Here is a 26,889-nt window from a genome sequence, read left to right as displayed (position 1 = left end):
TAGGAAAGAAAAACTGCCAAATTTACTACTCCTAGTGAAATACAAATTGCTTGTGTTCTACCTGTTTCCAAAGAAAACCCTCTAATTCTGAAAGGAGTTTAACATGATCATGATAAGTTATCATTATTACTTCTTTGCCAGGAGGAATGACCACCTTCTCTGTATCAATGGAAATTCAAGACCAGAATCATGTTCTCCCGTTCTGTCTGAAGGCACCAAGAAGTACACCAGAGGAGCTGGGGAGTACCAGAAAGTGAGTTTTACTTCTAAGGAGTCATGTTTGTCTTTACTTGGCAGCAATGCCATAAGCACAAAAATATTTTTTAAAAAACTATCTCATAAAAAAGAAGACATACGTAATTGCTTAAATCCAAGATACAAACTCTATCACTCTGCAAACCTCTGCACTCCTAAAACCAAGAAGAAAAGTTTGCACTGGATTTATGTGAAAGACCAACTGTTGTGAGGTATTTGAGATAAGTTGGAGTAATGAATTCCAAAATGAATGAGAGCTTTCATATGCTCCCTTTAGAAAAACAAATATGTATGCCTTGGGTATCATCACATTAAGAAAAGAAGATCAGTTTAGGCCTTTTTATGCAATATGTTGTACTTAGACTTTTTCATGACTAATTGTTTCCTCTGCAGACATTCTAATTGCACAATAAAGGCTATTTTTTTAGAATTCTTCTAAAATATATTTGTGCTTTTATTCCCACATAAGAATAATCTTAATGGATTTGTATTGTTTTTGAGGAAGAGTTTTCTCCCTCATAACCCTTAAGTAATGCTGTAATACTTCTAGCATCTGAGATGGATGTGGGAAAGACTTTTCTTTCTGGTTTTGCATTGCAGATTTTTACTATTTATAACAATAGTGAAAAAAAGTAATTATTTTTGAGACAGAAACCAATAGTAAATGAAACAATAGCTGGCTTCCTGGTGTCAGCCATTTGACATATCCCTTCTAGAAAAACTGCTTTCTGGAAATTTAAATATTTATTTTTCTGACATATTTTGACAAACAGTTCCAGAATTTATTTGCTGTTCTGTTCCATTCCTGCATAATCCAAACTGCTGTATACCTCAAGTAATTGATAATATAGGTATAAATAAATATTTGAAGTGTATTTTAGATTGTCATGAAAGATTGTTTTTAAAGAATGCGGAGACCTCAGCTTTAAAAAAAACAGAGGCATCAGCTGTGAAGAAAAAAAGACAAGAAACGTTGAGCCCTATTAGAAAAAGACAGACTCTTAAACAGTACCTTGTGAAACATCCAGACATAATGAAATCTCCAGAAACACAAAGGTAAATGAATGCAAGTTGTCAAATTGATTTACAGAACCAAAGCATTTTGTCTGAAATCTAGTTTAAAGTTAAGTGTATATTTTAACTTTTTTTTTTTCCTGTGAAATGGATGAATTTGTGCAAAGTTCAATCAGTTTTCTACTTAAGCTTGGTATAAAATTGGCTTCCAGTCTACAGAACAAAATCTATCTCATCGCTATTTCAGAGAATAACTGTAGGAGATCTTAAGGTCTTTGTATTAATAATCAAAGAGTGTGTTTCAGTTGTGTTAGCTTGAGTATGTTAATTTATTACGGAAGAAAAGCTGTGTTAATCTGCATATTATAATGCTTTTCAAACTATATTGGGGAACTTAGTTATTAGAAATCTAATAAAGAATAATTATTTGTTGCTGTATCAATTTTTATCATCCTTCTGCTAGTCTTTCTGGCTTATCTGTTCAGTAAGCCATTCCTTGATAGCAAGAAATGAAACCCCTTCTTTTGGCTGATAATTATATGCATTTAGCTAACTTAGCAATAACAGTACATTCTGAACTAAGGGAATTAATAGTATTCATTAACTGGTGCTTTAGTCACTTACACTTCCAGCAGTTAACTAGAAAGCTAGAAAATATATGAATATAAGCAATCACATAATGGATTCTAGAAGTATTTTAAACAAAGATCTCTGAAAAAGTTTTCTGTACATGATCTTCTAAATATGTACCTGAACTGTCTTTTTTTGTCCTCCACAGAAAAAGAAAACTTCATTAACATGATTTTCATGTATTTCAATGCAAGGGAAGGGATGTCTAACCTATCCTGCGCTTTTTGCTATTTCAGATGCTCATTTGCATCATACATAATATTATTGCTGTATAAAATAATCAGTATTGTATACAGTATGCAGTTCTGTCCACATTTTAAAAGCTGAAAACGAGCAGAAAAATATTTTTGAATGATAAAGGGATCAGTTTATCAAAATGATCTGGTTCGATTACAGTATTGTTATGTATCTTCAAAATGAGGAAATTCAAGTAATACAGACGCATTTGATCTGGCAGAGAAACAACCAAAAAAAAATCTATGACTGGAAATTAAAGCCAGGAATCCACATTTGAAATAGAAGGTTTTCTTCAGATTGAGGATGATTAGCTACCAAAACATAGCAATAAAAAGAATGAGCCAAATTTACAGTAAAATGGTAGATCCTCCATCTCCTAAACAGATTGTGTGAAACTGTTGTGGTTAGCCCCAGCAGGCAGCTCAGCACCACACAGCCACTCACTCCCTCTCCACAGGTGAGATGGGGGAGACAATCAGCAAGGTAAAAGTTTGAGAACTCATGGGTTGAGATCAGGACAGTTCAGTGGGTAAAGCAGAAGCCGTGCACAAGCAAAGCAAACCAAGGAACCCATTCGCTGCTTCCCATCGGCAGGCAGGTGCTCAGCCACTTCCAGGCAAGCAGGGCTCGTCACGCAGAGCGGTTCCTTGGGAAGACCAATGCCATCACTGCCAGCATCCCCCCTTCCTCCTTCTTAACACCAGCTTTATTGCTGAGCATGATGCCACACGGTGTGGGACACCCCTCTGGTCAGCCTGGGCCAGCTGTCCTGGCTGTGTCCCCTCCCAGCCCCTCACTGGCAGGGCAGCGCGAGGAGCAGGAACAGCCTTGGCTTTGTGCGAGCACTGCTCTGCAACGACTGAAACCATCCCTGTGTTATCACCACTATTTTCATCAAAAATCCAAAACACAGTGCTCTCTGAGTCTCTATGAAGAAAATTAACTCTATCCTGGCCAAAACCATGACAGAAACACACACTGTATTTTGAATAATAATCTGCCCAAATGATTTGGGTACAAGTAACTTCAAACATAGGGCTAAACTTGTAAGTACTAAAACAAATGTCTTATTGAAATTTGTAAAGTAGAAGAAAGGATTTAGTGTGTGTTAATTGCACTTAAGATGGAAAGCACAATTGTTTTTCTTGACTGAAGCAAAAATCATTTTGCTAGAAACATGACATATCCTTCTGAAGTTAATACAAGTCTGTGGATATGTAATGGGGTACTTGTGTATCTTTATTGATTTGAATTTCTAGAGCTCTGAGAAAACACAGTTTAATTTTTTGTTCTGCAAATATTTTGTTATAGGAAACACAAGGAAGAATTGAGAAAAGTAGCTCATCGCACCTTAGTGGTACTGCTGAAACCAATTGTTAGTAATTACTTAAACCGAAAGAAGTTTCATCAAATATGCCTTGAAGAGATGCCCTGGAGGTCTCAGATGAATATTTATCTGGCAATTGCACACTACCACTTATTTAAAAAGAAACTGGAAGAGCAATATAACATTGGAATTTGTGGTTCACAGTATCAGGACAGGTATATTTTGCTGTATTATAAATCATAGAATCATTAAGGTTGGCAAAGACCCTCATGATCATCTGGTCCAACCATCCCCCTACCACCAATATTACCCACGAAACCATGTCCCTAAGTATCACATCCAGCCTTTTCTTAAACACCCCCAAGGATGGTGACTCCACCAAATCCCTGGGTGATCTGTTCCAATGCCTGACTACTCTTTCTGAGAAGAAATTACTCCTAAAATGATTGCTATTAAAGTAGATCACTATATTATTGCCATTAATGCAAAGATTTGAACCACAGTATCAAGTCAGTTTGTCGTATGACTAACTCAGCTTCCACATGCAAATGAATATACAGTGTACTACATTTTGTCTTCAGTCAGAGGGCAGGTGACATGCACACTTTTGGTTGCTTACTTGACTGGTCAGATTTTATATCTTTTGAAAGTTTTGAAATATAATGGAAGTTTTGAAAAATAATGAAAACTCACTTTTGAGAAACTGAATTTTATATCAAAGTTCTCTCTCTCTTTCTCTCTCTTCCCTTCCCTTCCCCCCCCCCCCTCCTCCCTTCCTTTTTCTTCTATTCTGCAGTTACAATATTCTGGATCCTGAAATATTCTCTTTAAATAATTCTGGAACTGTAGTGATGGGAGAATCTGTAGAGAATAACAGAAGAACACCAACTCCTTTTCTCCTTAAAAAGCCACCTTCAGGACTGACCAAAAAACAAACTTGTAAGAACTTTTAATGGGTATACAAATTGAATCAGTTTAAACGTACCTTTTTCTTTCTCTTAACTTTCATCCTGACTTGCATCATTATTTTTGCACATTACCATTGGAAAATCACTCCTGCGCGTTTAAAGTGGAGATTGGGTTTCTGGATTTCAAGTGTTTCCTGTATTTTCTCTTTTTTGACATACCTATTATAGCATAAGTCATAGTCAATAATGAGACCTTTATAATAACTCTGACCATTATTTATTGTGTTGATAAATATTTTTATCAAGTTATGATTCTTCATTCTAAGTTTATAAACTCTAATAATTTAGTGATACTGGCTTTTAGTTTGCAGAAACCGTACTTGCTACACCTATTAATTTGGTAACATTCCATATTATTCTAAATGCAATTAGAATTTTTATCAATTTCTGTGGTTGTGAATTGCTCCATAATTTTCTTTAGATTTCCTAACTGCCCAATAATTTCCTGGGTCATTCTGTAAGTCGTTCTCAAAATTATAGATGGAAGATTATTATCAACTATGAAAGTAAAATAGTTTAGGTGTCCTCCATTGCATGCTCCACAGTGTTTCCCGAGGCAGAAGCTACCTCAGGATCCTTTTTCACCTTGCACCTTTTTTCTTCAAATTTATCTTTCATGTTTTACCATTCTATCTGTTATCCCAGCTGTTTTCAGTAACATCCTTTGAGGTTTCAAAAGGATCTGAAGGGCGGCCCCTGTTTGCAGCTAATCGTGAAATATAGGACTTTGATTACTTCAGACAGTGATAATACACAAGTCAACACATATTAGTCTGCCTAACCACTGTAAGTTCAAGAGAAAATCAAAAGTTTGGTATTTTCAAAAGCACTTCAAGGAATACATTCTTGTCAGAGCTGTAGAGAGCAAAATTCTCCTATCATTCCTTTGTTAGGTAGGAATCAACCAGCCTCTGCCTTTTCCAAGGAGTTATGACAAAACTAGCTGGTGAACTCACAGGTTCTCTTTGCAACAGCCTACTTGTATTCATACTCTTTTGTCTTTCTTTATGTTTACAAGCCTTGGGAACTGAATGTTTCTGAAAACTAATATTAATCCTGCTTATTACATCCTAGCTGTTTCAGCAATTTTGAGTGAAAGAATTTCATTGAAGTATGCAGTTTGCCCTGGACATCAAACGTTGTTTATTGTGAAATTAGTTTCTACCATGAAACCTATAGTTCAGATATTACGGTATCCCACCACCATGAACCTTTATGTTTCCCCTTTGAGGGCAGTTACTATTGAATAAAATAATGAAGCAATTCTATGCATACCACAGAATTTGTCACAAAACTTTTTCCTAACTTTTTCTGTAAAAAGAACTTGGTTTCAGAAAGGTTCTTGGGAGCTTGCCTCATGGTGACTTCTTCCTAAAACTTGATAACTTCTAGGATGGTTGTGTTTTGGCTGTGAGGCTGGAAAACTATTTGGTACATATTATTTTGCTTAAACTTTTTTTGTATTCCTGCTTCTTCCTCATCTTAAGTAAAAGCATCTTACATTTTAAATATCATAACCTTCTAAATATGATAACCTTAACTTTGGCATTTCCTAACATTTAAGTATTTAGCTGGCACAGGAAAATCCTAGCTGACTGATAATATTATCTATTTTATGTTTTGGAAAACTTTAACTCATTTTTAACCAGTGAATGTTTTGTCTTCAGATACAGATAGATCTTCTGAGCACATCAGTAAATTGAGTGGAACATGTACTCCTCAAACTCAAATGACATATGATATGGAAATATCCATCTCACAGTCCCCCAGAGAATGCAGCCAGTTTCCATCAAATACCATTTTATTGGACCATTTTACGAAAATCTTTCTTCATTTAAGAAGAGCAGTGGTAATATACGTTTTCTTATTAAACACTCTCTTTACTACTAAACACCTTATTGCAAAACTTTCTACATAAAAAATCCTAAGGAAAAAATAACAAAACAAAACACAAATATACTTTTTTTTTTTTTTCCCAGGGAAAAAACAATGATTTCTTATCTTCTGCAAAATGTTCAAGCACAATGTATCAAAAAATTACGAACTTCTTTACTGAAAGGGTTGTTAGGCGCTGGAACAGGCTGCCCAGGGAGGTGGTGGAGTCACCGTCCCTGGAAGTCTTCAAAAGACGTTTAGATGTAGAGCTTAGGGATATGGTTTAGTGGGGACTGTTAGTGTTAGGTTAGAGGTTGGACTCGATGATCTTGAGGTCTCTTCCAACCTAGAAATTCTGTGATTCTGTGATTCTGTGAAATGTCAGACATATTACCTATCATAATGCATATCTCAATCAAATATATAATAATTAAACTGTGTTTTATTTTTAATTTAGTCTTTATAACTTTCCCTCACATTTTTTGTTAAATATTTCTCAAAATACTTGTAGATTTACCTTTCCCTTTATTGTTTTTTGTGGATGCCACAGTAGTGTCAACAGAAAGACCAACGACCGAAAGGAAAAGCAGTCTGACTACTCTTCCCATAAAACCACCTAAAACCAAGTAAAAATTTATTTTTAGGCGGTGTGAATTAATTTGTTTTCTTATTCTCACACCAGAAGCAACAATTTAAATCAATTATAAATTAGTGTGTCTATGAAAATTTCCAAATGAAGTTTTTACAATGCCTTATATAAATTGAAATATTAAGCAATCTGTTATTAAAGATGATTTGTTGATTGTAATTTTGAAAGTTTACTTCTACCTTCTCAATAAAAGAATGGAGCTTTTAATTTCTGTATTTTCAAAGTATAACTCTATTCTGAATGATATACATAGGTTCTTGCTCACCGTGGTGGCCACTGGACATTGCTTCAAAATGCTTGCCGAGAACTTTGGAACTATACTCAAGAATCCCAGTCAATTGCTAAACATTCCCATTCCCATATGGATGCATTTCCCATTACGAAGGAGTTTCTTAGGAACACCATCTGGTTGCCATTTTATTTGGCATCAGACATGATCATTGATATGATAACTGAACTGCAAGCAACCAATTCTCTTAAGGTAAAAATACTGAGATGATATATTCTTTATTATCATGTCTTCTCTGTAGAGATAATTTTCTTTCTCTTGTGTTATGTTCCGATATCTCCAGGTTATTTTTTGTAACAAGTTTTTAGACAAGCACTGTATTTTCTATATAATTTGATTTCTCCTAAAAACAAATTTGTCAGTAACAGGTAGAATAATGTTTCTTCACTGTAGATTGTGGATCCTGAAGGCAACTTCTGCATTCCCAGTTGTTTAGGAGGTATTACTGATGAGAATGGTGGTTCAAATCTCCATCCACAGTCTCCCCTGGATGATGTGAATGTAGTTGACTTGAAATGGATATGTAATCTGGTTTTTAAAACAATAGAGTTGTTGTATCAAATGAAGAAATGGGAAGCACTTGTACACATAGCTGTACAATTTAACATATTTACACAGTAAGTTACAACAACTTTAACAAATACTAAAAAGCAGTATTATACAGTTAAATATACTGTTATTTTGATTAATTAATTAGTTAATTAATTGGTACTTTGCTTTTTTTTTTTTTTTTAGTGAGAGATATATAGAACAGGTGATTCCGCTGCTGGTGTATGCTCAGAGGCAGCTCCTGGAAAGAAAACAGCAATTCAGTAGCCCAGAGAGCCATGAATCTAATTTCATAAAGTATCTATCTGATAATGCAAATAAGGTGAACTTCAAATTTCTTTTTTGGATACTGACTCTAAATGTGAACTAAATGTAGAGAAGTATGTTCACTGGTTAGATTAATGTGGTTTTCCATAATGTTCATAAATTATGAGAATAATTTAATGAAAATAATTGATTGAAGGCACGAAAGGGCTTATCTGACATGACTCCAGCAACAGGAGAGGTCTGGACTTGATGACCCAGAGAACATTTCTTCCATGCATTGTGTACTCATTCCATATTATAAGCCTAAATCTAATTTCACGTTAGTTGTTGATGCTGCTCTTTTAACCTGAAAACATTTATTTGGATGTTGCATAATCTGTGTGATTAATTAAAATTAAATACAAAGAGATTGCTTTGTTTCTGCATTGGAACACTGTCTTTAAAGACCAAAATTAATCAGATTGAATTAATCCAAACACTAGCAACACCAGTGAAAAACTTTAAGAACTTGATTATCACCAAAGAAAAACAGCTGCTCACTGGAAGTTAAGGCTTTGTATCTTCTTTGTATCTTTAGTAAGCTGATATTCCCACTGGATTTTTTTTCCATGGGATTAGCTATTAAAACTAGGATTTTTTTTTTTTTTTTTTTTTTTTTTTTTTTTTAGCCTAATGTTTATTTCTAAAACGTTTTTCTAGTCAGTGGTATGGTTGAAATTTTTGATATGTTTCTATTAGCTTATATTTACACAGAACTTGAAGGAGGAGGGGAAAATGGGTTTTAGAGCTCCAAGATGGCATCGTTCTGAACTTGGTTGGGGTTCAGGAAACACTGACTTACCTAGAGACAACATAGTGCTACATAATGCTTGCAAGGCTGTGTCATGTCTTTCGGGGAGCTGTTTCCTACTGACTTCTTTCAGGCCTCACCATTCAGAACATAGTTCTTTGTATAAAAAAAGGCACCACATACCACCAACAAACCACAATGTTCTTGCAGAATTTATTGAAAAACACTTGAAAGGCAATGTAGTCAGTGGTCAGCCAACACGGGTTCATGAGGTGAAAGGCCTGTTTAATTAACTAATTTCCTTTTATGACAAGGTTGCCAATATTGTTGACCAAAGGAAGCTAGTTGATGTAATCTTACTGCATCTCAGCAAAACTTTTGATACTGTTTCTCATGGTATCCTTCTACATAAAAGTACATAATATGGTGGGTGAACAACTGGCTGATGGGTTGGGCTCAAAGGGTTATAGTAAAAGGGGTTACATCAGGCTGGCAGACAGTAACTAGTGCAGTTCCCCAGGGCTCCGTTTTAGTGCCAGTCCTCTTTAATGTTTTCATAAATTACTAGGATGTAGTACTTGAAGTTTGCAGATGATACTAAATTGAGAGGAGCTGTTGATGCTGTTGAGGGTGGAGTGGCCTTGCTGAGAGATCTTGACAAATTAGAGGGCTGGACAATCATCAACAGTGTGAAGTTTAACAAGAACAAGTGCTGGATTCTGCATCTGGGAAGGGACAACCCTGGCTATATGTACAGACTGGGGGACACAGTTCTGTGGGGTTGCTGGAGAGCAACCCCACAGAAAGGGATTTGGAGGTTCAGTTTGATGGCAAGTTGAATGTAAGTCACCAGTGTGTCCTGGAAACCAAAAGAGCTGTCTGTACCCTAGAGTGCATCAAACATTGTTTGCCAGTTGAGGGAAGTGATTGTCCTGCTCTGCTCTGCACTGGTGCAGCCTTGACTCCAATACTGTGTGTGTTTTTTTTTAGGTTATAAGAAGGACATAAAACTATTAGAGAGCGTATGAAGGAATGCTATGAAGATGGTAGCCCTTCGGATCCAGAGGGCAAGACATATGAGGAGCTGCTGAGGTCACTTGGTTGGTCAGCCTAGGGAGGAGAAGACTGAGGGAAGGCCTCAGGGTGGCCTACAGCTTCCTCAGAATGGAGAGTGGAGGGGCAGGTGCCGATCTCCTCTCTCTGGTGACCAGCAATAGGACCTGAAGGAATGGCATGAAGCAGTGACAGGGGACATTAGGAAAAGGTTCTTCACCGAAAGGGTAGTTGGGTATTGGAACAGGCTCACTAGGGAAGCCACTTGGTCATGGCACTAAGCCTGCTGGAGTTCAATAAGTCTTTGGACAATGCTCTTAGACATATGGTCTGATTTTTGGGTGGTCCTGTGTGGAGCCAGGTATTGGACTTGATGATCCTTGTGGGTACCTTCCAGCCTGGGATATTGTCTAATTCTACACAACTATGATCTGAGTAATGTGGAAGAGCAATATAATTTTGAAAGACATCTTAACTTACAGAATGAAAACTAATGTCAACTAATAGCAAATAAAGATTATTCAGAAATGACAGCATCAAGTTAGAAATTAGGAAGGTGTGACTATGTTTCACAATGCAATGCCATTCAGAGAGACTCGAACTTTCTCTGAATTGTTTCTTTGCTCATGAAGTGATGTGTCTACATTAGCACAACTAGATGATAAGCACTGTCTGGAAATTTTCCTTTCTGACAGGGTTAGACTGCTTCTGTTATTTGCTTAAAACTATTTTGCATGTCCTTATTCTGCATGACATTGTGTTTTACAGGCAGTGTGTTCTTTAGGCATACCTGTACACTTACACATACAGGTTCTTTGCAAGCATTTGTCCAGACAAAGAACGGAGGAATATTTGCTGAACATCAGTGAGCTGCTCATGATTACAGCAAACACCATAAGTGATACAAGTTTAGTTCATTAATATAAATTACTTATATTTTCCAACTTTGATCCCAAATTGAGATATATAATTTCACGTCTGAGCATTTATATGATATATCCAGTACTAAGGTGTTGTGAATATTTCACATTTATTGACCTGGATACTAGCAACAGGACATCAGTGTCTTTGTAAATTAGTCCTCTTTTATTTTGTCATGTGACTGTGTGTTTCAATACTTAACTATAAACATTAAATATTTTATTTTTTTCTAAATATTGTTCAATGATCATGAAACAAAACTTGCTTTTTAGATGAGTTGCAGAGACTACATAGGGTGGAACCTACAGCTGCCTGTTGCCCATGCTGCTAGTGTACTGGTCTTTCCTGGATGCATTGCCTACCCTGAGATTAAAAATGATTATACAGGTCAGAGCTCATTTTAGTATCATGACTTCTCTTTTCTCCCTAAACCTTTTTATTTTTTTTTCCTACAGGATTTTTTGGTTTTGGTTTTCCTTCTTATTGTAGGTCTTCCACCATTCCTATAAGTGGTTTATTTTAATATAAGATCAGTTTTATTTTCAAATTATTATTCTTGATATTTTGGATGGATAATAATGTTGTGAAGATCTCTCCAAATATATTCAAACTGTATCTGAAAGCAGAGAAGAGCAGTTGTCATCCAGACCTACAGTACACTGAGTGAGCTTGGTGATCTTGGCTTAGTTTTCTGTGTGTATTGTTGGATACCCACCAACACACACAGAAGTTAATGTGAACTTGCACTATTAATGATAGAATCAATACAAAAGCTGAAAGGAAGTATAAGGTGACAGAACACTTTTTTTTACCCATAGATGTTGTTCTTTCCAATTGGGATTAAAGTGTTTTAGTCATTAATAGAAGCATAGTTTCTCCTATTACAGAAGCATCAAGGCATTGTGCACAAGACTTTGTGTGGAATTCAACTAAGGAAAGTCATTAAATGGTAAATAATTCTGTATGTAAGAGTAGATAATATTATGTGTTCCAGAGCATGATGGTTTGGTATGTAGAAACTACAGGAATTGTAGTAAATAGGACCAACAGTTGTAGTTAAAGGTTTGTTCCCAGGCCTAAGACACAAGAATCAAAGTAGTAAGCTGACCTGATGCATGGTCAGGGCAGATGGAATTCAGAGAAAATAGGTTTCATGCAACAACCAAAATGTAACACTGAAAAAGATAAAACTGCTCAGAAGTGTTGTTCCTGATTGTTAATGATTTTTCTTTAATTCCTGTTTGAATGGGGAAACAAAAGTGACAATTGCATTAATATATTTTAGTTTTACATTTTTTAAAACTAAAAATATGTGTTTATATAATGCAAATTTATTCTCCATAATTGTTAATTTATTTCAGGTAGCAGTCAAGCAAAACATCTAGTTTATGTACCTCTTGATGTGAATGACACATTGAAATGTTTTAGGGAAACTCTAAAAAAATCTAAATTTCACAGCAGAGCACTGAGACACAGCAGAAAACTACTTTCATTATTTCTTGCACACACACAAGGTGAGTACTTCATTGAAGTGTTTCTCACTCAATGAATCATAGAATCATAGAATGGTTTGTGTTGGAAGGGACCGTAAAAATCATATAGTTCCAACCACCCCTGCCATGGGCAGGGACACCTCCCAGTGAACCATGTTGCTCAAAATGAAGCATGTATGAAGTGTATATACAGTTACAATAGTAAAAGAATTATCTTCCCTTCCCCTCTACTTTTCCCCTCCCCTTTTCCCCTCCCCTTTTCCCTTTCTTTTCTAAATCACGTTTCAGTTGTTACTGAGAATTAGAAAAAAACACAGAATATAAAATTATGTATGAAACTCTTTAAGTGCAAATTCTAAGCCTGATTTCTGATGATTTCTGTCTCTTGGTTGGATTATATTTTTTTTCGTGTAACTGTATCACTTGTCTTTCTTAAGTCAAACCTTCAATAGTGGACTGACGAGCAGCTCTTACCAACTTATTTTCTCTAACTGGTTCCATATTTTTCTTTGTTTCTGCTCACCAGTGAGTTTGATTAGGAGACATGAAAACAGAGTAAGAACATAGGAAATTAGCTTAAAATAGTGCACAAAAGAATCATATATTTGTTTGAATACACCACATTTGGTGTGGAAATATATGTGGTGCTGTAATAATAGAATACTTTTTTTGACCTGGTCACATAAATTGTTTTTCTGATCTAGAAAATATTGGAAGAGCAACAAGTCAAATCTCTCCAAATAAAAAGCTGGAATTTAAAGAGGGAGGTGAACTGATATTTCTACCAATACCACATGACCTTTCTCAAGAAAAATTTAATTTCTCCAGTGTGGTTGAGAGTAAACCAATACCACGGTCACAGTTTCCAGTAATTGTCTCTTCCTATGAACAAACAATTGGTAATTGTTTTTTTATTAATTTCTGTTTACAGTTAATGTGTAACGTCACTCTACCTACCTGTGCTCGCTGTTTGTTCCAGTGTTATTTTCCTCTGTCAATTGTAACTGTCTGAAAAGTAGTCTCCAGAAACGCACAACCTTCTCTCTTAATTCTGAAAATCTGCATTAGATCCTAAACAAGATACTAGTTGGTTCATCACATCTACAGTTCTCTCTTCTTATGAACAAGCATTACTTCAGTTGTGTTATGCTGATTAATTCCAAATTAAAAATCTGTAATGCTAAAGGGAATCATTTTAATTCCATGACATTTTTATTTTATTTTTTTTTCTAGGAAATAGGCCTTTCATGTTCTGTGCATTTGAGTATGAGAACCCAGTTACTTGGTGTCCATCTTACCTTTCTAGTATGGCTTTACTCATATATTTAAAGCTCAGCCTGAGAATGTTTTCTCAGTCTGAGAAAACAATAATACAAAAATTTAACAATACAATATATAAAATTTAATTAATTAAAATTTAATAATACAAAAATTGTAAATACATAATACTCTTGTCTTTTGAGTTAGTAGGAATAAGCAATTGTACATTTGAAGGCAAAATATGCAAGCCTAGTAAATCTTTCTGTGATATTCATGCACTGAATAACACGACAGTGCATGTCTACTTTTCATGCAAAATTTGTTCAAGATTCAGTAACTAACTTAATGATGTGACAATATTTTCTCTCATTGATGAAATAATAAATAACAGGAATCCTTGAAAAAAACAACCAGAGAGACCTCAAGGTTCAGGCTTTACATGAACTTGGAAATCTTCACTTTTATGCTGGAAACAAAAGGTACACTGTTACTGGAATTTAAAAGAGCAGGGTTTCATTATTTGATTGTCATTCTTACACACTTGTACAGTTTTATAAATTCTTGTGCTGTTTTCAGGTCCATATAACTTTTCTTTCTCTCACTCTTAGCTATATTTTGACAGATTTTTCTCTGTAAATAGTTCATCTTTCTTTGCTAGCTAATTATAAGATTAAGCATCTCTATATGTTTTTAGGAAGTAATATTTATCTCCTGACAATTTAATCTTAGTAAAAGTCTGAATGAACGTGTTGACCACCAATGGTATCTTTGTGTGCTTAGAAACTATATTTCAGTTTTTGACCTAATCAGAATTATTTATATATCAGGCAATGAAGGTAAAATGAAGCCAGTCTTATCTTTCACTTTGGAAAATGTCAGCAATATGATGAGTATGTTTTTTTTATGTGTTACAGAGCTGCTTTTAAATATTGGTGTCAAGCCCTTGATGAAACACTCAACATTGCTGATGCTCTTAACAACTGGCAAGAGTTAGGTTTTCCAAAAAATGCTAAAGACTACTTTGCAGTTGGAAGATCTACTGATATTGGTCAGAAATTTATTTCTCGGGCAGGAATTTGGGGATGTTTACATGCAGCAGTTTTAGTGGCTAAGATAGCTCAGTAAGTACTTTTTTAAAAAAATATTTTACATATATATATATATTTATATACACATTTCTTTCAAAAGAACTACTTATCAAGAACATTAAGCAACTTGAAATTAATTTAAAACACTAAAGAGTTGCTATAGAAAAGACTCAGCAAAACAAGAGGAATTTTTCCTTTCAGGAAGAAAGTTGCTTTTTTGGAGAACAGTGTTTGTTCCCTTTTCTGGCGTGCTCTTCGATCGTAATTGCAGCTGTATTTCATATGGAGAGATCATTGAAATAAAACAAAATGATAAAAAGTCATAAGCACAAGGATTTTACAGTCTTATTGATTTTCAATTGAAATATCACATCTCCCAAGTCATTGCACATATTAAATATTAATGTATCCTAAGGACAGATTTACTGCCTAAAGTACTCATTTTCTGGTGAATTACAACTAAATGAAATTTGAATTACTGTATGAAAGTCTACCATCAATAAATATTTCAGTACAGTACTGCTTGACTGCTGGTAAAGCACTAAGGATGTAATTCTAAGCTGTTTCTCAATATATCGTACACTATATAAAATGTACAAAATATAAAACTTAGAAATATCCATGCCAACTCTAAGTGACCTTAGAAACATTATACCATGAAAAGGCAGAGCTTCATCTGTGTAAACTACATTAGCTGGGAAACAGGGCCTATTAATAACACTGTAAAATATCTGTAAAGTGAAGTACCTTTGAAAGCATTAACATGGGTATTTCAGCATGAAATGACATTGTGCAGCTCAGAATTAGCCCTCAAGAGGAAAAGAAGTGAGTTCAAGTTGATTCTAAACCACTTTTGTACTCTTCTCATTCTGAGCTGTGGTGCAACCTAAGGTTCAATTAGGCAAGACCCAATCCTTAGCCACTTTTAAAGGTGCTTCTGGCACATATTTGCTGCACTGTGCCTTTATTACTATTATGTCCATTCCAACTCTTCATAGGGATCTGGAGGAAGCAATCCTCTCAGCTTCTTGCTGAAGCAGATCTTTTTTACTCAGACCTAACTTGGGCTGTTAGACATCCTTCCCTTGAGTTGCTGTTTCTAGAGCAATTTATTCTCAGACTGTAAGATGCAGATTAAAAGACTGAAATTGTATTAAAGATTTTGAATATTATAAATCAGAGGAATATCCTAATACTATGACAGTGAGATAGTTTGTCGGATTTGTTTAATCTAGGTAGACAGCTACCATGTGAAAGCCCATGTGCTGGATATGGTAGGCTTTATGGAAAGAACACACTTTGAGTTTCTAGACCTGCTTTATCTTTCTAGTTTTGGATGAGATTATTTTTTGCTCTTAAATTGCCTGTTTCTCTCCCTTTACTTCAAAGGGAATCTAGACAACTCCCTTTGTCTGGGTATGCCTTAGGTCAAATGATTCCTTGGATGACATGGCAGAACACCTGTCTACAGAACAGGCAGCTGTTTTCCAATGTGGAAAACATCTAGACTGTGTTAGTATCATTATTATACGAGATAAAAAAAAAGTTTGAATAATTTATATTGATGGACACGTTCATATTTCTTATAATCTGTTGTTCTTTAGATATATAACAACATCGAATATGAGATTAAGAACTAAACACTGCTATTTTTCTGCTATACTCTTTAAGGTACGTGTACGATTTCAGTTAGAATTCACAAATGACAAATTGCTTCTAATATTTAAATCACAATAACCCTCTATTAAAATATTTCTTTTCTCACTTTGATTGACTGAAGGAAAGCTGTAGATCAGAGGTAGTTGACAATTTATGCACATTAGATTAGATGTATTTATTCTGTTTTTTAACATTATTCCTGTACTAAAGCCTAAAAATTATCACTTCAATGAGAGGCGAGTCTCTGAGAAATAATGAAATACTGAAAAGTGAAGATAACTAAAATATTTGGCAGTCAAATACATTTTTCTTCTCTTGAAGTGTTCTGCTCAGGAAGAGGTGGATGGCATCAACAATAGATGGATGCTGTCATTGATCTGTACAAAGTCTTCACAGATTGTCAGAAATTTTCAATCAGGAGAACAGACTCTTTACAAAAAGATTTTTTTTTGGTATTTTGTTTAGCATTGAAAGTTATATTTCTAAAATATCAATTGCATAAGAAGTTTGCTCTAAAAATTGAGGGTAGTCAAAATTATTTATTTTAATTTACAAAGAAAATAAGCTTATTAAAATTAAATTTGAAAACTTTCAGAAACAAACTATGGATGAAAAAGAAGAGTTTCAATTTACTTCTAAAGGGAAGTTTTAAGATATCAGTACCAAATGTGATATTGGAAAAAGAACCAGTATTCTGTCAGTTAGACTCCACTGGGGTCAATACTAACTCATCCCAATGCAGTAATAGGAAGTTAGTTGACTTCCAAACAAACCAGTGTCACTTTCTAATATCTTGTGCCAGCCACAGTTGTGATTGTTTGACCTGTTTGGCTGCATTTAAAACCTTGTTAATTTCAGCAAAGGGAGAACAAGTTGAAGAAACAGAGGCAAAGGAGAATTTTGATTAGCTTCTAGCTCTCTAATTGCAGGTGGTACAAACCTGAACAATTTTGATTCCTCCTTTTGACAGAAATAGTAGTAACAGTTTGTTGCAGCTGTATAAAGGTAGAAATAATTGTGACTTGACTGAAGTGGGCCTGATATTAATTGGGATAGGAGCACCTTGCAGGGTGAAAGTCTTGAAAAATGTAATCAATTACTGTCACTGAACCTTGCCAAGTTCAAGCCTATAATTTGTTCTGTGATTTGGAAAGCTCTTTTATAACCTTATTTAAATTCCACCTCTCTTATTGACTTTAGGCTTGTTAATATCTCAGATCTGAGTATGTCTAGCATATCATTGCTAATTATGATATGATAAACACAATTGGGAAGGAATATCCTTCATATAGACAATAGGAAGACAATAGACAATGTTAGTTTTCCTCCCTTTATAAGGGAGGAATATTTAAGTTCCTTCCTTAAAGTTCATATCCATTTTAAATTATATCACTGAAGATGCACTAGCTGACCTAGTTAAAGGCTGAACTAGCCTTTGTTAGTATGGTAGGGTCAGGTTATGTGGCAGAGAAGTAGTGGCAAGGTGTAGCTTGCTGCCTACAATTTTTGCATTATACATTATTTACATTTACATTATATATATTTATTTATTCAGGAGGATAACAGTACATGCTTCGCTTAGTTTAGGCATTTTAGATGAAATTTCCATGTATGTACAGTTTGAAATACTGTACTCAGAATGACTTTAAATGCAATCTGTTAAAGGCTGAACTAGCCTCTAATTGGCCTTAAAGAGGCCAGAAGTCTCTCCCAGAAGTCACGATTGAGGTGATTACTCAAAAAGTATTTAAGGATTAGTAAAATCAGACTACTGCTCTTAGTTTATGGAAAAAATAACAAAATAAAATAAATAAAAATAATAAAAAAAGATTTTTCATCTGATGGAAAACATTTCCCATGAAATGTCTTTACCCATCCTTGGACTGGTAAAGAGATGTTTCAGTATTTCCCCAGGGCCATCTCAATGCATTTTTTGTCTACGTTTTCCTTGACTATGGAGATGCTTAAATAAATTATTAAATTCCTTCTGTGTGCTGATCAGAGGCTTTTCCTAAGAATTATCTAAGAAATCTTTGTAAGAATCCCTAGCAATTTATTATTATTATTATTATTATTTTTCCCCCTCCCAGTGCTTCCAGAGATTTATTTGAAATGCTTTGGCTTCTAATCTGAGAGAAATGCCATTGGCCTCTTAGGAAGATTTCTCATTACCTGGGGAGTACTGGTTGATTTATGATTATTTTTCTGCACCTAGATCAGTTTCTCAATTTTGCAGTACCATGAAATGCTGTCCATAGACTAGTTACAGCTTTTTTTTTTTTTTCCCTCACCATAAAGTTCACACATAAAGCAGTGATCATTTTAGTAAAAGTATTTTTCATGTGTTGTCCTGAAACAGCTGGATACTTTGGCATTGGCTGAGTTTCATTTATAAGTCATTTATAAGTCTAAAGAGTCAGAGGTTTTTAGTGTTTCTTAAATGCCTACACTTCTTTTTACATGCAGTTAATTGTTATTATTTTCAGACCCTGTTTAGAGCTTCTCTTCCACACCCCACATCTGATTGTGACTTTGCACAATATGAAATTAATATGCTCATTCCTGGAATAGATTTGTTCTCTGATCGCTACAGAGCTGATGTCTCTACTGTAGTTGCAAGTCTGAATTTCCTTATGTTCGAACTACACTATGCAAAACAAAATTTAACAGTAAGTATTTGTTTATGATATTGTAATTATTACATTATTGTATTGGATATATTTATGACAAACCATGGAAGTTCTAGTAAAATACCTGTATGGTTAGGTTCTGTGGCACCTTGCTCACATTCTCTGATTACTCAGTATGGACTGTTTTCACAGTTGCCCTCTTACATTGATTATGTGGCCATTGCTCCCTTTTAATGACTGGCCACTTCCAGTTTAATCCAACTTCTTTCAAAGATGCATACGTTGGAATAAATAGATTGAAAAACTTACTAGTATTGAAAAGGTGCAATTCTACATCTATTCTTGTTTGCACCTGTATGCTCCAACAAATTTTCTTACATCATATCAGGTAATTATTTGATATCTCTGTAAATAAACTCCTGACTTGACACAAAAATTTGCAGCAAAAGAGGTAGATAGTTTTCTACTGCTTTAATGAGAAGAAATCACTTAGGCAAAGGTCCTGCAAGTGGCAGAGACAGTGCAAGGGAGGGGAGAAGATCATGTGGCTGGAAGCAAAAGAGTAAGGAAAGATTAGGGGGTGAAGATAGGAGAGAGGTTAGAGAGGAGGAAGCAGCAAGTTGTTACTCCTGTTTTTGTCAGTAAGCCATTTGTTTGATTGATTTCTTCTGGAACTTCAGGCTAAACGTCTGTTTTATCTCTGGTAGTTGCTTCTTTCCATCCTGCTTTACCAGAGTTCACTTTGTTACTAAGTTCTGGCTAACTGCCCTCACTATGGGAGATTGAGTGAGATCAAGGAGCAGACAGTTACCTGGAGGCAGGGACATTTAATTTGACTGCTTGCTTCACACGGCATGCACATTTTTGATTCCTTTTGCACTTGCACTAGCAGAATATAGATCTGGGCCATAGATCATGGTCAAAGCAACAACAGTTTCAGCAGGATGAGAGCTTCATTTCCACTGAATATTTAATGTGTATGAAGGTTTTGGATGGTGGGCACTAAGAAGATTTGACACAAATCAAAATACATCAGGATTAAAGTTTTATTTAAAAAAATAAAATACTTCAGAGCCTCATTTTGAAGAAGCACTTCAAATTGCATTTGGAAACTGTTTGGGTACAATTAAAATATTTGCCTGAAGCTTTTGTAATCCAAATTCTGAAGCTACTTTATGAAAAACTGAAAGTGCATTTGACAAAGAAACTAATAGTGCTGTTAGTGTTTTCCAAGCTCAGGGACATTATAAAGTGAAGAAAAATGTAAAAGCTGAACAATAATTAAATTATGGAAGTTCTTTAAATTTGAATAAGCAAATATATCTGTTAGAAAATATTTTTTTTTTTTCTGAAGTGTTCAATAATAATAAATACAGTATGTGTTTGATAGAAAGTTTTATTTTTTTATTTTTAACATTCATGTAGTTGTCTCTACAAAAGTATTCAATTTGAAATGAAAGTAAATTAATTTGTCAATAAGTCTCATCAGCATCCAGTTTATTTTACAACTGGTATTATTTCACTTAGACAACTACTAGACTTCATTGTGTTTATTTTTTAAAGCTCACAACATTTTATTGTTTTGTTACTTATACAGAAAAAGTTACAGAATCAAAATGCAGGCAGTTTTAGAACCCCCTGTTATCAGGATCTTTACACTCTTACAAACACACAAAAAAAAAAACAACAGCCAAACAATCAAACCAAAAAAAAAACCACAGACTTGAACCAAGAGAATAATTTTGGAGAAACTTTGCATTCTACTTTTTGTATCTGTATATAAGATAGTACTAACGAATTAGGGGTTAGCTTCAGTCAGCTGAAGAACTTCATAAAAGGTTCATCCTTCACAGAGCGTAAGAGAAAGAGTGGTGTTAATTCTGCCATGTGGAAGTGAAAGCAGTATTCCTTTATTACCAATGTATTTGTGATCTATAATGGCAAAGTACATTTCTATAATTGTAAGCTTTATGCCATTTATAACTAAATGACCTAATATTTTCCTACAGATTTTACCATTGTTCACATTATACCAATACTTTGTTTCTGAGATTTGTAAGGACCCAGCTAAATGCATTGAAGGAAGAATCTTCAAGGTAATCAAAGAACCTTTCTTTTTATCACTGCACGTTGTATTTGAAATAAATGTTTTACCTCTTTGTTAAACGCAGTTGATTTAATATTTCTTCATATATCACTACTCTGAAAAGCAGTGCTTTAAAGTTCAGCTGATCCTTAGTGTTTCTTAGAAAGTTGTTCTATTCTACAATCAATTTTGCTAACTGCAAATATTTATATTCTTAATTTTTGTAGGATGTAGAATTATTTAGATAGTGTTATTGCTGGTGTTTTACAGTGAGTGTTAAATACTTCCGTAATTTCTTTCTACTTTCCATTTAACAGATATTAACATTAAAGATATGATCATTAAAGATTTTTCCACCTCAGATCCATACTCATTACTTGATATTTTTTATCTTCTTCCACTGTGCAAAACATAAATAATCTATTTGTTCATAATGTTCACTTCCAGATCTGTTGTCAGTATCCTGGTGAAACCATGTTGTCAGACTTCTGGAACATACTTTTATCATTTCACTAGTGTTTTCACTTTTTTTCTTATCTTTCATAATCCCTTTTTGTTTTCTTTTTCAAAAGAATCTAACTTGTAGTAAGAGTTGAAGTATTACTGGTTTTAGATATTTTCAGGAAATGCTGATATGGATTAGGAAAAATATCTAGGTGGCATGAGACTAAGATGAGCAACATCTGTGAAACTGCTTTTGATAAGGGGGCTGATCTTGGACTGTCACTCAGAGTTCTAACCAGATGAATTAAGATCTTTTCCTCTGTCAGGAGCATGTTTCTGAAGAATGTGGTGGGTTGTTCTTTTACCCTCCTCATTTGTTTAAAGACTCATCTTTAAGATTTCACTTACTCAGTAAAAAATGTAAAAATTTCTTTCCATTGAAGAACATTCTCCATCCATGTACTATTCCAGTAGCCAAATCTACTTGAAAATTACCATTAAATGTACTATATTTTGAGCAAAAAGATTAAGTATTTTTTGGTGTTTGTTTGCTTGTTTTAAACCAAAGCCTCTGTTATTTTTTTCACAGATCAAAGTACTTACAGATATAGGATTTTTTACAGAGGCCTTTCATGAACTGTCTTTGCTTAACTGTGGAGAAAGAATTCCATGGAAAATACCAGCAGGGTACAGAAAGACTGAACAAATAAAGGTAAACACCAATAAAGTATAATTTGACTGAACCATAACACTCAGTTCTCTTCATATAACTGCAAATACTCCAAATCTGCAAGTCATTACATGTTCTCAAAAAAATCCTAAATGTTACAAAAGTAAAATATTAAAATGTAAAATATTAAAAAGTAATATATTAAAAAATAAAATGAAAATATTTAGCAAACAGTCTGATTTTTTAACTCGCCAGTGTCACTTTCCTACTAACTTCAGGGGAAGATAAAAACCTGAAATCTAATGCTTTTCCTTATAGTACAAGCTTCATTACGTTTTCACAAAGTTGAGCCTTAATGAGTTAGCATCCTCACTGGAGAGGTCATTCTACAATCTCTCTCCTTATGGGTACATTAAGGAATGCATTTAATCCTTACTGATGCTAGTGAGGTTAAAATACATCTTTAAGTCTTTTTCTGAATTTGAGTATTGTCTGAAGAGCTCATAGAGTTAGGGTGAGGTCTGGTCAATTTTGTCACGTGATTTAATGAATCCCACCTAATGGGGTTCACAGATGAATGTTTGGGTAAACAGCAGAGAAGGTTCACCATTTGGACTTTGGCTAAGGTGTGACACAAATAGAAGATGTGTGCTTGCTGGACTTTTGTACAGCTCTCAGAATGAGGAGAAGGACCCACTTTCCAGGGAATGACAGAGATGGTATAAGGTTACATCTGTCATTGGAGTTAATAAAAGAATTAATAAAAAATAGAATACCACTGACAGTTATGTGCAGAGCTCTCAGTTAGGATGAAGACTGGAAATGATCTTTAAGTCTACCTTTTCTTTCCTCTCAGTAGACAGATTTGTCTCCTGGTGAAAAGGTAAAGGGTTTTTGAGCAGGGATTGGAATTAGGGTTAGGGTTCAGAAAATTGAAGCACATATAACCCAAAGAATATCTGTTGTTTTTATAGCCCTCAAGGGAATGTTGAAATCTCAAGTTCATTTTGACCTGTAGTTCTTTCTTTCATTCCATTCACAGTTCTGTGTGCTGCTGAATAGCAGTAGAGGCACGTGCTAAGCCTGGAGTTAGGTTTGGGACTCAGAAGTGTAAAGAACATGAAACACAACTGGTAGTTGGTGGCTGTAGAGTTCCTAGAATTTGGAAGAGGATTTTTTTTGGTTAACTCCTCTGCCTTTTTCTTAGCTTGATTCAAATTAAAGAGTCCTGGTGAATGGCGTAGGAGTTGCAGGGATAGATCTGGGTCTAAGATTATTGTTCAGAAATGTAAAGCCCATAGAAGCCAAGTAATTGCTGGTATTTTCAGAGCCCTCAAAGTATTGTTGGAAATGCACTATGCTTTTCTACTGCTCTGCTAACTTGCTTATTTTATACTCAAGCACATTTTTTTTTGTCCATTTTTACAGGCCTTACAAAGATTTGACTCCTCAAAATCTCTCTTGACTGTTACAAATTTACAGGTAAAAAAATAATCTGAATATACTAAAATTTGCATTCTATACATAAAGGTTTATTTCACTGGCATCAGTTAGAGATTATTTGGTTCAGAAAATAAATCTTATTAGCAAAAAACAGTAAATAGAAAACATTATTCTCAACAGTTTACCATTTCATAAATTTTAATTGTTATGACTGACCTCTTAAGGGAGAGGCAACTTTCATTATCACCTTTTTTCAGACAGGAATGGTATTTGTACAAATCTGTGCCTTGTCTGTGCAAAGCATACTGGTAGAATTATTGATGTTTCATCGTGATATGTAGTTTCTGTTTTTCATTCTGCTAAAATACCAAGAGCATCAGTCATCTGGCCTTTTAATTTCTATCAGAGCTGTCTTTGTAGGTTTGTTCTAACTCAGATTGGGGCTGAAATCCATTTTTGAAAAAGAAAAAAAAAAAAAAAAAGGAAAGAAAAAAAAAGAAAGAAAAAAAAGAAAAAATAAGGAGGTGAATCTGTAAACCAGTTAATCAATAGTCATTTCTCTTTTTAATTAAAATTACATGTTCATCCAGATTTTTTTTTTCATTTTAATTGTTTTCTTTCACTTGTTTGTCACAGATCCATTGAGCCCATAGAGGTAAATGTTAGCAGAATGAGGAAAAGAAGCTGTACCATAAAGACAAACTGTTGAAGTAGAAAAAAACCAAAACACTTTTCCCTTCCACTTTCATCCCTTTTATTTACAGTATGGCTGTGTTTCCTACAACAGTTGATATTAGAAGACAGAAATGAGATGTCTATTTTGACAGCTTTTGATTTCACTTGTTTCAGATTTATTTTGTGAAGTTGTGCTTTATTTCGAACTTTTGATTTGAACACTTCAAATTCTGTATGGGGTTCTTATTTGTCCCCTCATGATTTTGCAAAGCTGTATAGACTTTCAGCTTCTAAATTTATTAATCTAAAGTGAGAATAGTAAACTCAAGATAAAGGAAGGATGTTGTAATGAATATCATTTTTTTTTTTTCCTTGCCTCATCTTTCTAGTTAGGGTCAACTGTAGCAGCAGAGCTTCCTTTGAGTTACGATTTATGAACTGCACATTTACCTCCATATTTTTTGCTTTACCCTAGCTAAAAGAGCACTATGAACAATGTAGAAAACAAGAACTCACATAGAGGAATAGATGCACCTTCTATGGGAAAATGGATCATTGCACCTGTAGCAAGTGCTGCTGGGGAGTGAATTAAGTTTGGGAAGGAAAACATCAACTAATGACTAAGATCATATTACTAATATTACTCATGTTAATTGTTGATAAACATAGAAGCAGAATGTGACCTCAACAAAGTGTAAGATATGTCACTTCAAATAGTACCAATTATTAACTTTCTTGTAGGTACTGGAAGACATATTTAATTGGAGTCTGTCTTTAACAATGCTGCCACTGTGCAACCAACAAATTATGAATAAATTAACCTTAGCCAAAATGCATTTCATCATTTGCCTATCTGCCACAATAAATACTATACCTGAAAAAGTGGAAAAACACATCTATTCTGCTGATAACGAGCCAAGTGGAGTTACAGCCTCAAATGTAAAAGGTAATTATAAGGGTGGTGGAAAAGTGGATGTATTCTGCAACTTTTCAAGCATAGTTTTTTTCACTTTTAATAACTGCATATGCATTAAACTGTCATATTTTAAAAAACATTCAGATTAGATGTTGCTGAACATATCAGTCTTTTTTTGAAATATTAAACTATAAGATTTTTCCAGGCATTTTAGCCAATATAGCTAATATTATTACAGCTGTGTTCCAGTTTTGCTGACTTATTTTGTTATTGAAATAGAGAAAAAAAAGGGCATATGCTTCAAATTTCTGAAAATACTTTGATTCTGCTTCTGTTATCTGAAATTTCATTTGAAATGCATTTGACAGTTAATGCTGATAAGACTTCAAGACAACAGGAACAAAGAAGCACAATGGTGCAGCTCGTTGACTGTAAAGATGAATTAAATATGGCCATGCTGAAGGTAATTTTGTTTCTTAGGAAAAAAAGCTTTAAAAACTTCAGATTGTTCCAAAAACTTTGATAATGTTTTCAATGTAACAGAAAGTATGATGGTAAAATGACATGAATAAAGGGACTAGAATTTTCTGTTCCTAATCTGATTCTAATCTTATTAGCCACACATGAAGTCTTTGTTGTTCAGTGTACTTTTTCAAATATGTGTAGCGGTTACAGGCTAGTTTATTCTGTATAAATGTCCATATTGTCACAATCAGATTTTAGTAGGACTGTTTCAGCAACAAGAATAGAGACCGAATGGGATTTCAAGGATAAAATCATCTCCTTTCAGAGGTGGCTGTTGTAGACACTCTGATGGGAGAGTATGCTCTACACTCTGATGGTACAGTATGCTCTACAAATAAATGCAAAGGAATTCATATGTGAAATATCTCAAATTTTTTATCCTGCTCTCTCTTTTAATTTATTTTGGAGAAAAATACCACAGGTTCTTAGTTAGTCAGTTTGTTTGTTTGTAAATTGCAAACTTCATGCTTGTCAGTTTCACATAATGAAAAGCCAAGAACTGAGGGCTGACATATTCTTCTGTCAGAGGCGCCTTCCACTTCAGAAGTATTTACTTTTGGCCATTGTAACAAACTGAATACTGTATGAAATACATCTGGTGAAATGGTGAATGGTTTTGAATGGCAATTGCTACATACCATGGACTAGAAACTTAAAAGTTTTGGTGTAGCTTGAAACTAGCATCTACAGAATAAATACAATAGAACTGTTAAATTCATTTGAATCAAGCTCATTTAAGGGGCATACTATATTTTTTACACTTCTGATTTTTCTTCAACCATTCTATTTATTTGTTTTTGGTTTTGTTTTTTATTTTTGTTTTTATTTTTTTTACAATAGAACTCAGAATTCACTGAGCAAACTGGCAAAAGAAAGATATTGGATGATACAAACTTTTGAATTCTTTCTGAATTCTGCTGAAAGTTTGATAACTGATCTTTTACATAAAATTAACTTTATTTTAGACTTGGCTTTTGCAGTTTCTTACAGATCTGTTTGCCAGAATGAGCATAAATTACAGTTGAAATTTCAGGATAAATTCTACTCTCAAAGATCTGTCAGAGTACAGATAGAAATGTATGCAATACTTCTTGCAATGTCTTTAATATTGTATTTTAATATTGTTCTTTATTGTATAAAATTCTAAAAGTACAGTATAAAATTATCAAGTATAGC

The 26,889-nt window shown here is 34.3% G+C and overlaps 1 protein-coding gene across 3 annotated transcripts in view; it reads left to right on the top strand.

Annotated features, from left to right (window-relative positions):
* CFAP54 (cilia and flagella associated protein 54) overlaps nt 1-26,889 on the top strand; it is a 113,292-nt gene that overhangs the window by 53,823 nt on the left and 32,580 nt on the right. For all 3 annotated transcript variants that reach the window (XM_072036319.1, XM_072036316.1, XM_038173083.2), the window contains 20 exons: nt 142-253; nt 1,163-1,311; nt 3,448-3,678; nt 4,260-4,402; nt 6,099-6,280; nt 7,209-7,436; nt 7,638-7,861; nt 7,980-8,115; nt 11,097-11,211; nt 12,186-12,338; nt 13,022-13,216; nt 13,969-14,056; nt 14,492-14,698; nt 16,270-16,336; nt 18,811-18,993; nt 20,964-21,050; nt 22,074-22,196; nt 23,583-23,636; nt 25,014-25,218; nt 25,557-25,651. In XM_072036319.1, coding sequence (XP_071892420.1) covers nt 142-253; nt 1,163-1,311; nt 3,448-3,678; nt 4,260-4,402; nt 6,099-6,280; nt 7,209-7,436; nt 7,638-7,861; nt 7,980-8,115; nt 11,097-11,211; nt 12,186-12,338; nt 13,022-13,216; nt 13,969-14,056; nt 14,492-14,698; nt 16,270-16,336; nt 18,811-18,993; nt 20,964-21,050; nt 22,074-22,196; nt 23,583-23,636; nt 25,014-25,218; nt 25,557-25,651 — 2,977 coding nt within the window. The remainder of the gene's footprint in view (nt 1-141; nt 254-1,162; nt 1,312-3,447; nt 3,679-4,259; nt 4,403-6,098; nt 6,281-7,208; nt 7,437-7,637; nt 7,862-7,979; nt 8,116-11,096; nt 11,212-12,185; nt 12,339-13,021; nt 13,217-13,968; nt 14,057-14,491; nt 14,699-16,269; nt 16,337-18,810; nt 18,994-20,963; nt 21,051-22,073; nt 22,197-23,582; nt 23,637-25,013; nt 25,219-25,556; nt 25,652-26,889) is intronic.

Source organism: Anas platyrhynchos, chromosome 1 (assembly GCF_047663525.1).
Source record: "Anas platyrhynchos isolate ZD024472 breed Pekin duck chromosome 1, IASCAAS_PekinDuck_T2T, whole genome shotgun sequence".
Taxonomy (NCBI): domain Eukaryota; kingdom Metazoa; phylum Chordata; class Aves; order Anseriformes; family Anatidae; genus Anas; species Anas platyrhynchos.
Note: the sequence above shows the minus strand (reverse complement) of the source record. Positions and strands in the feature narration are given on the sequence as shown.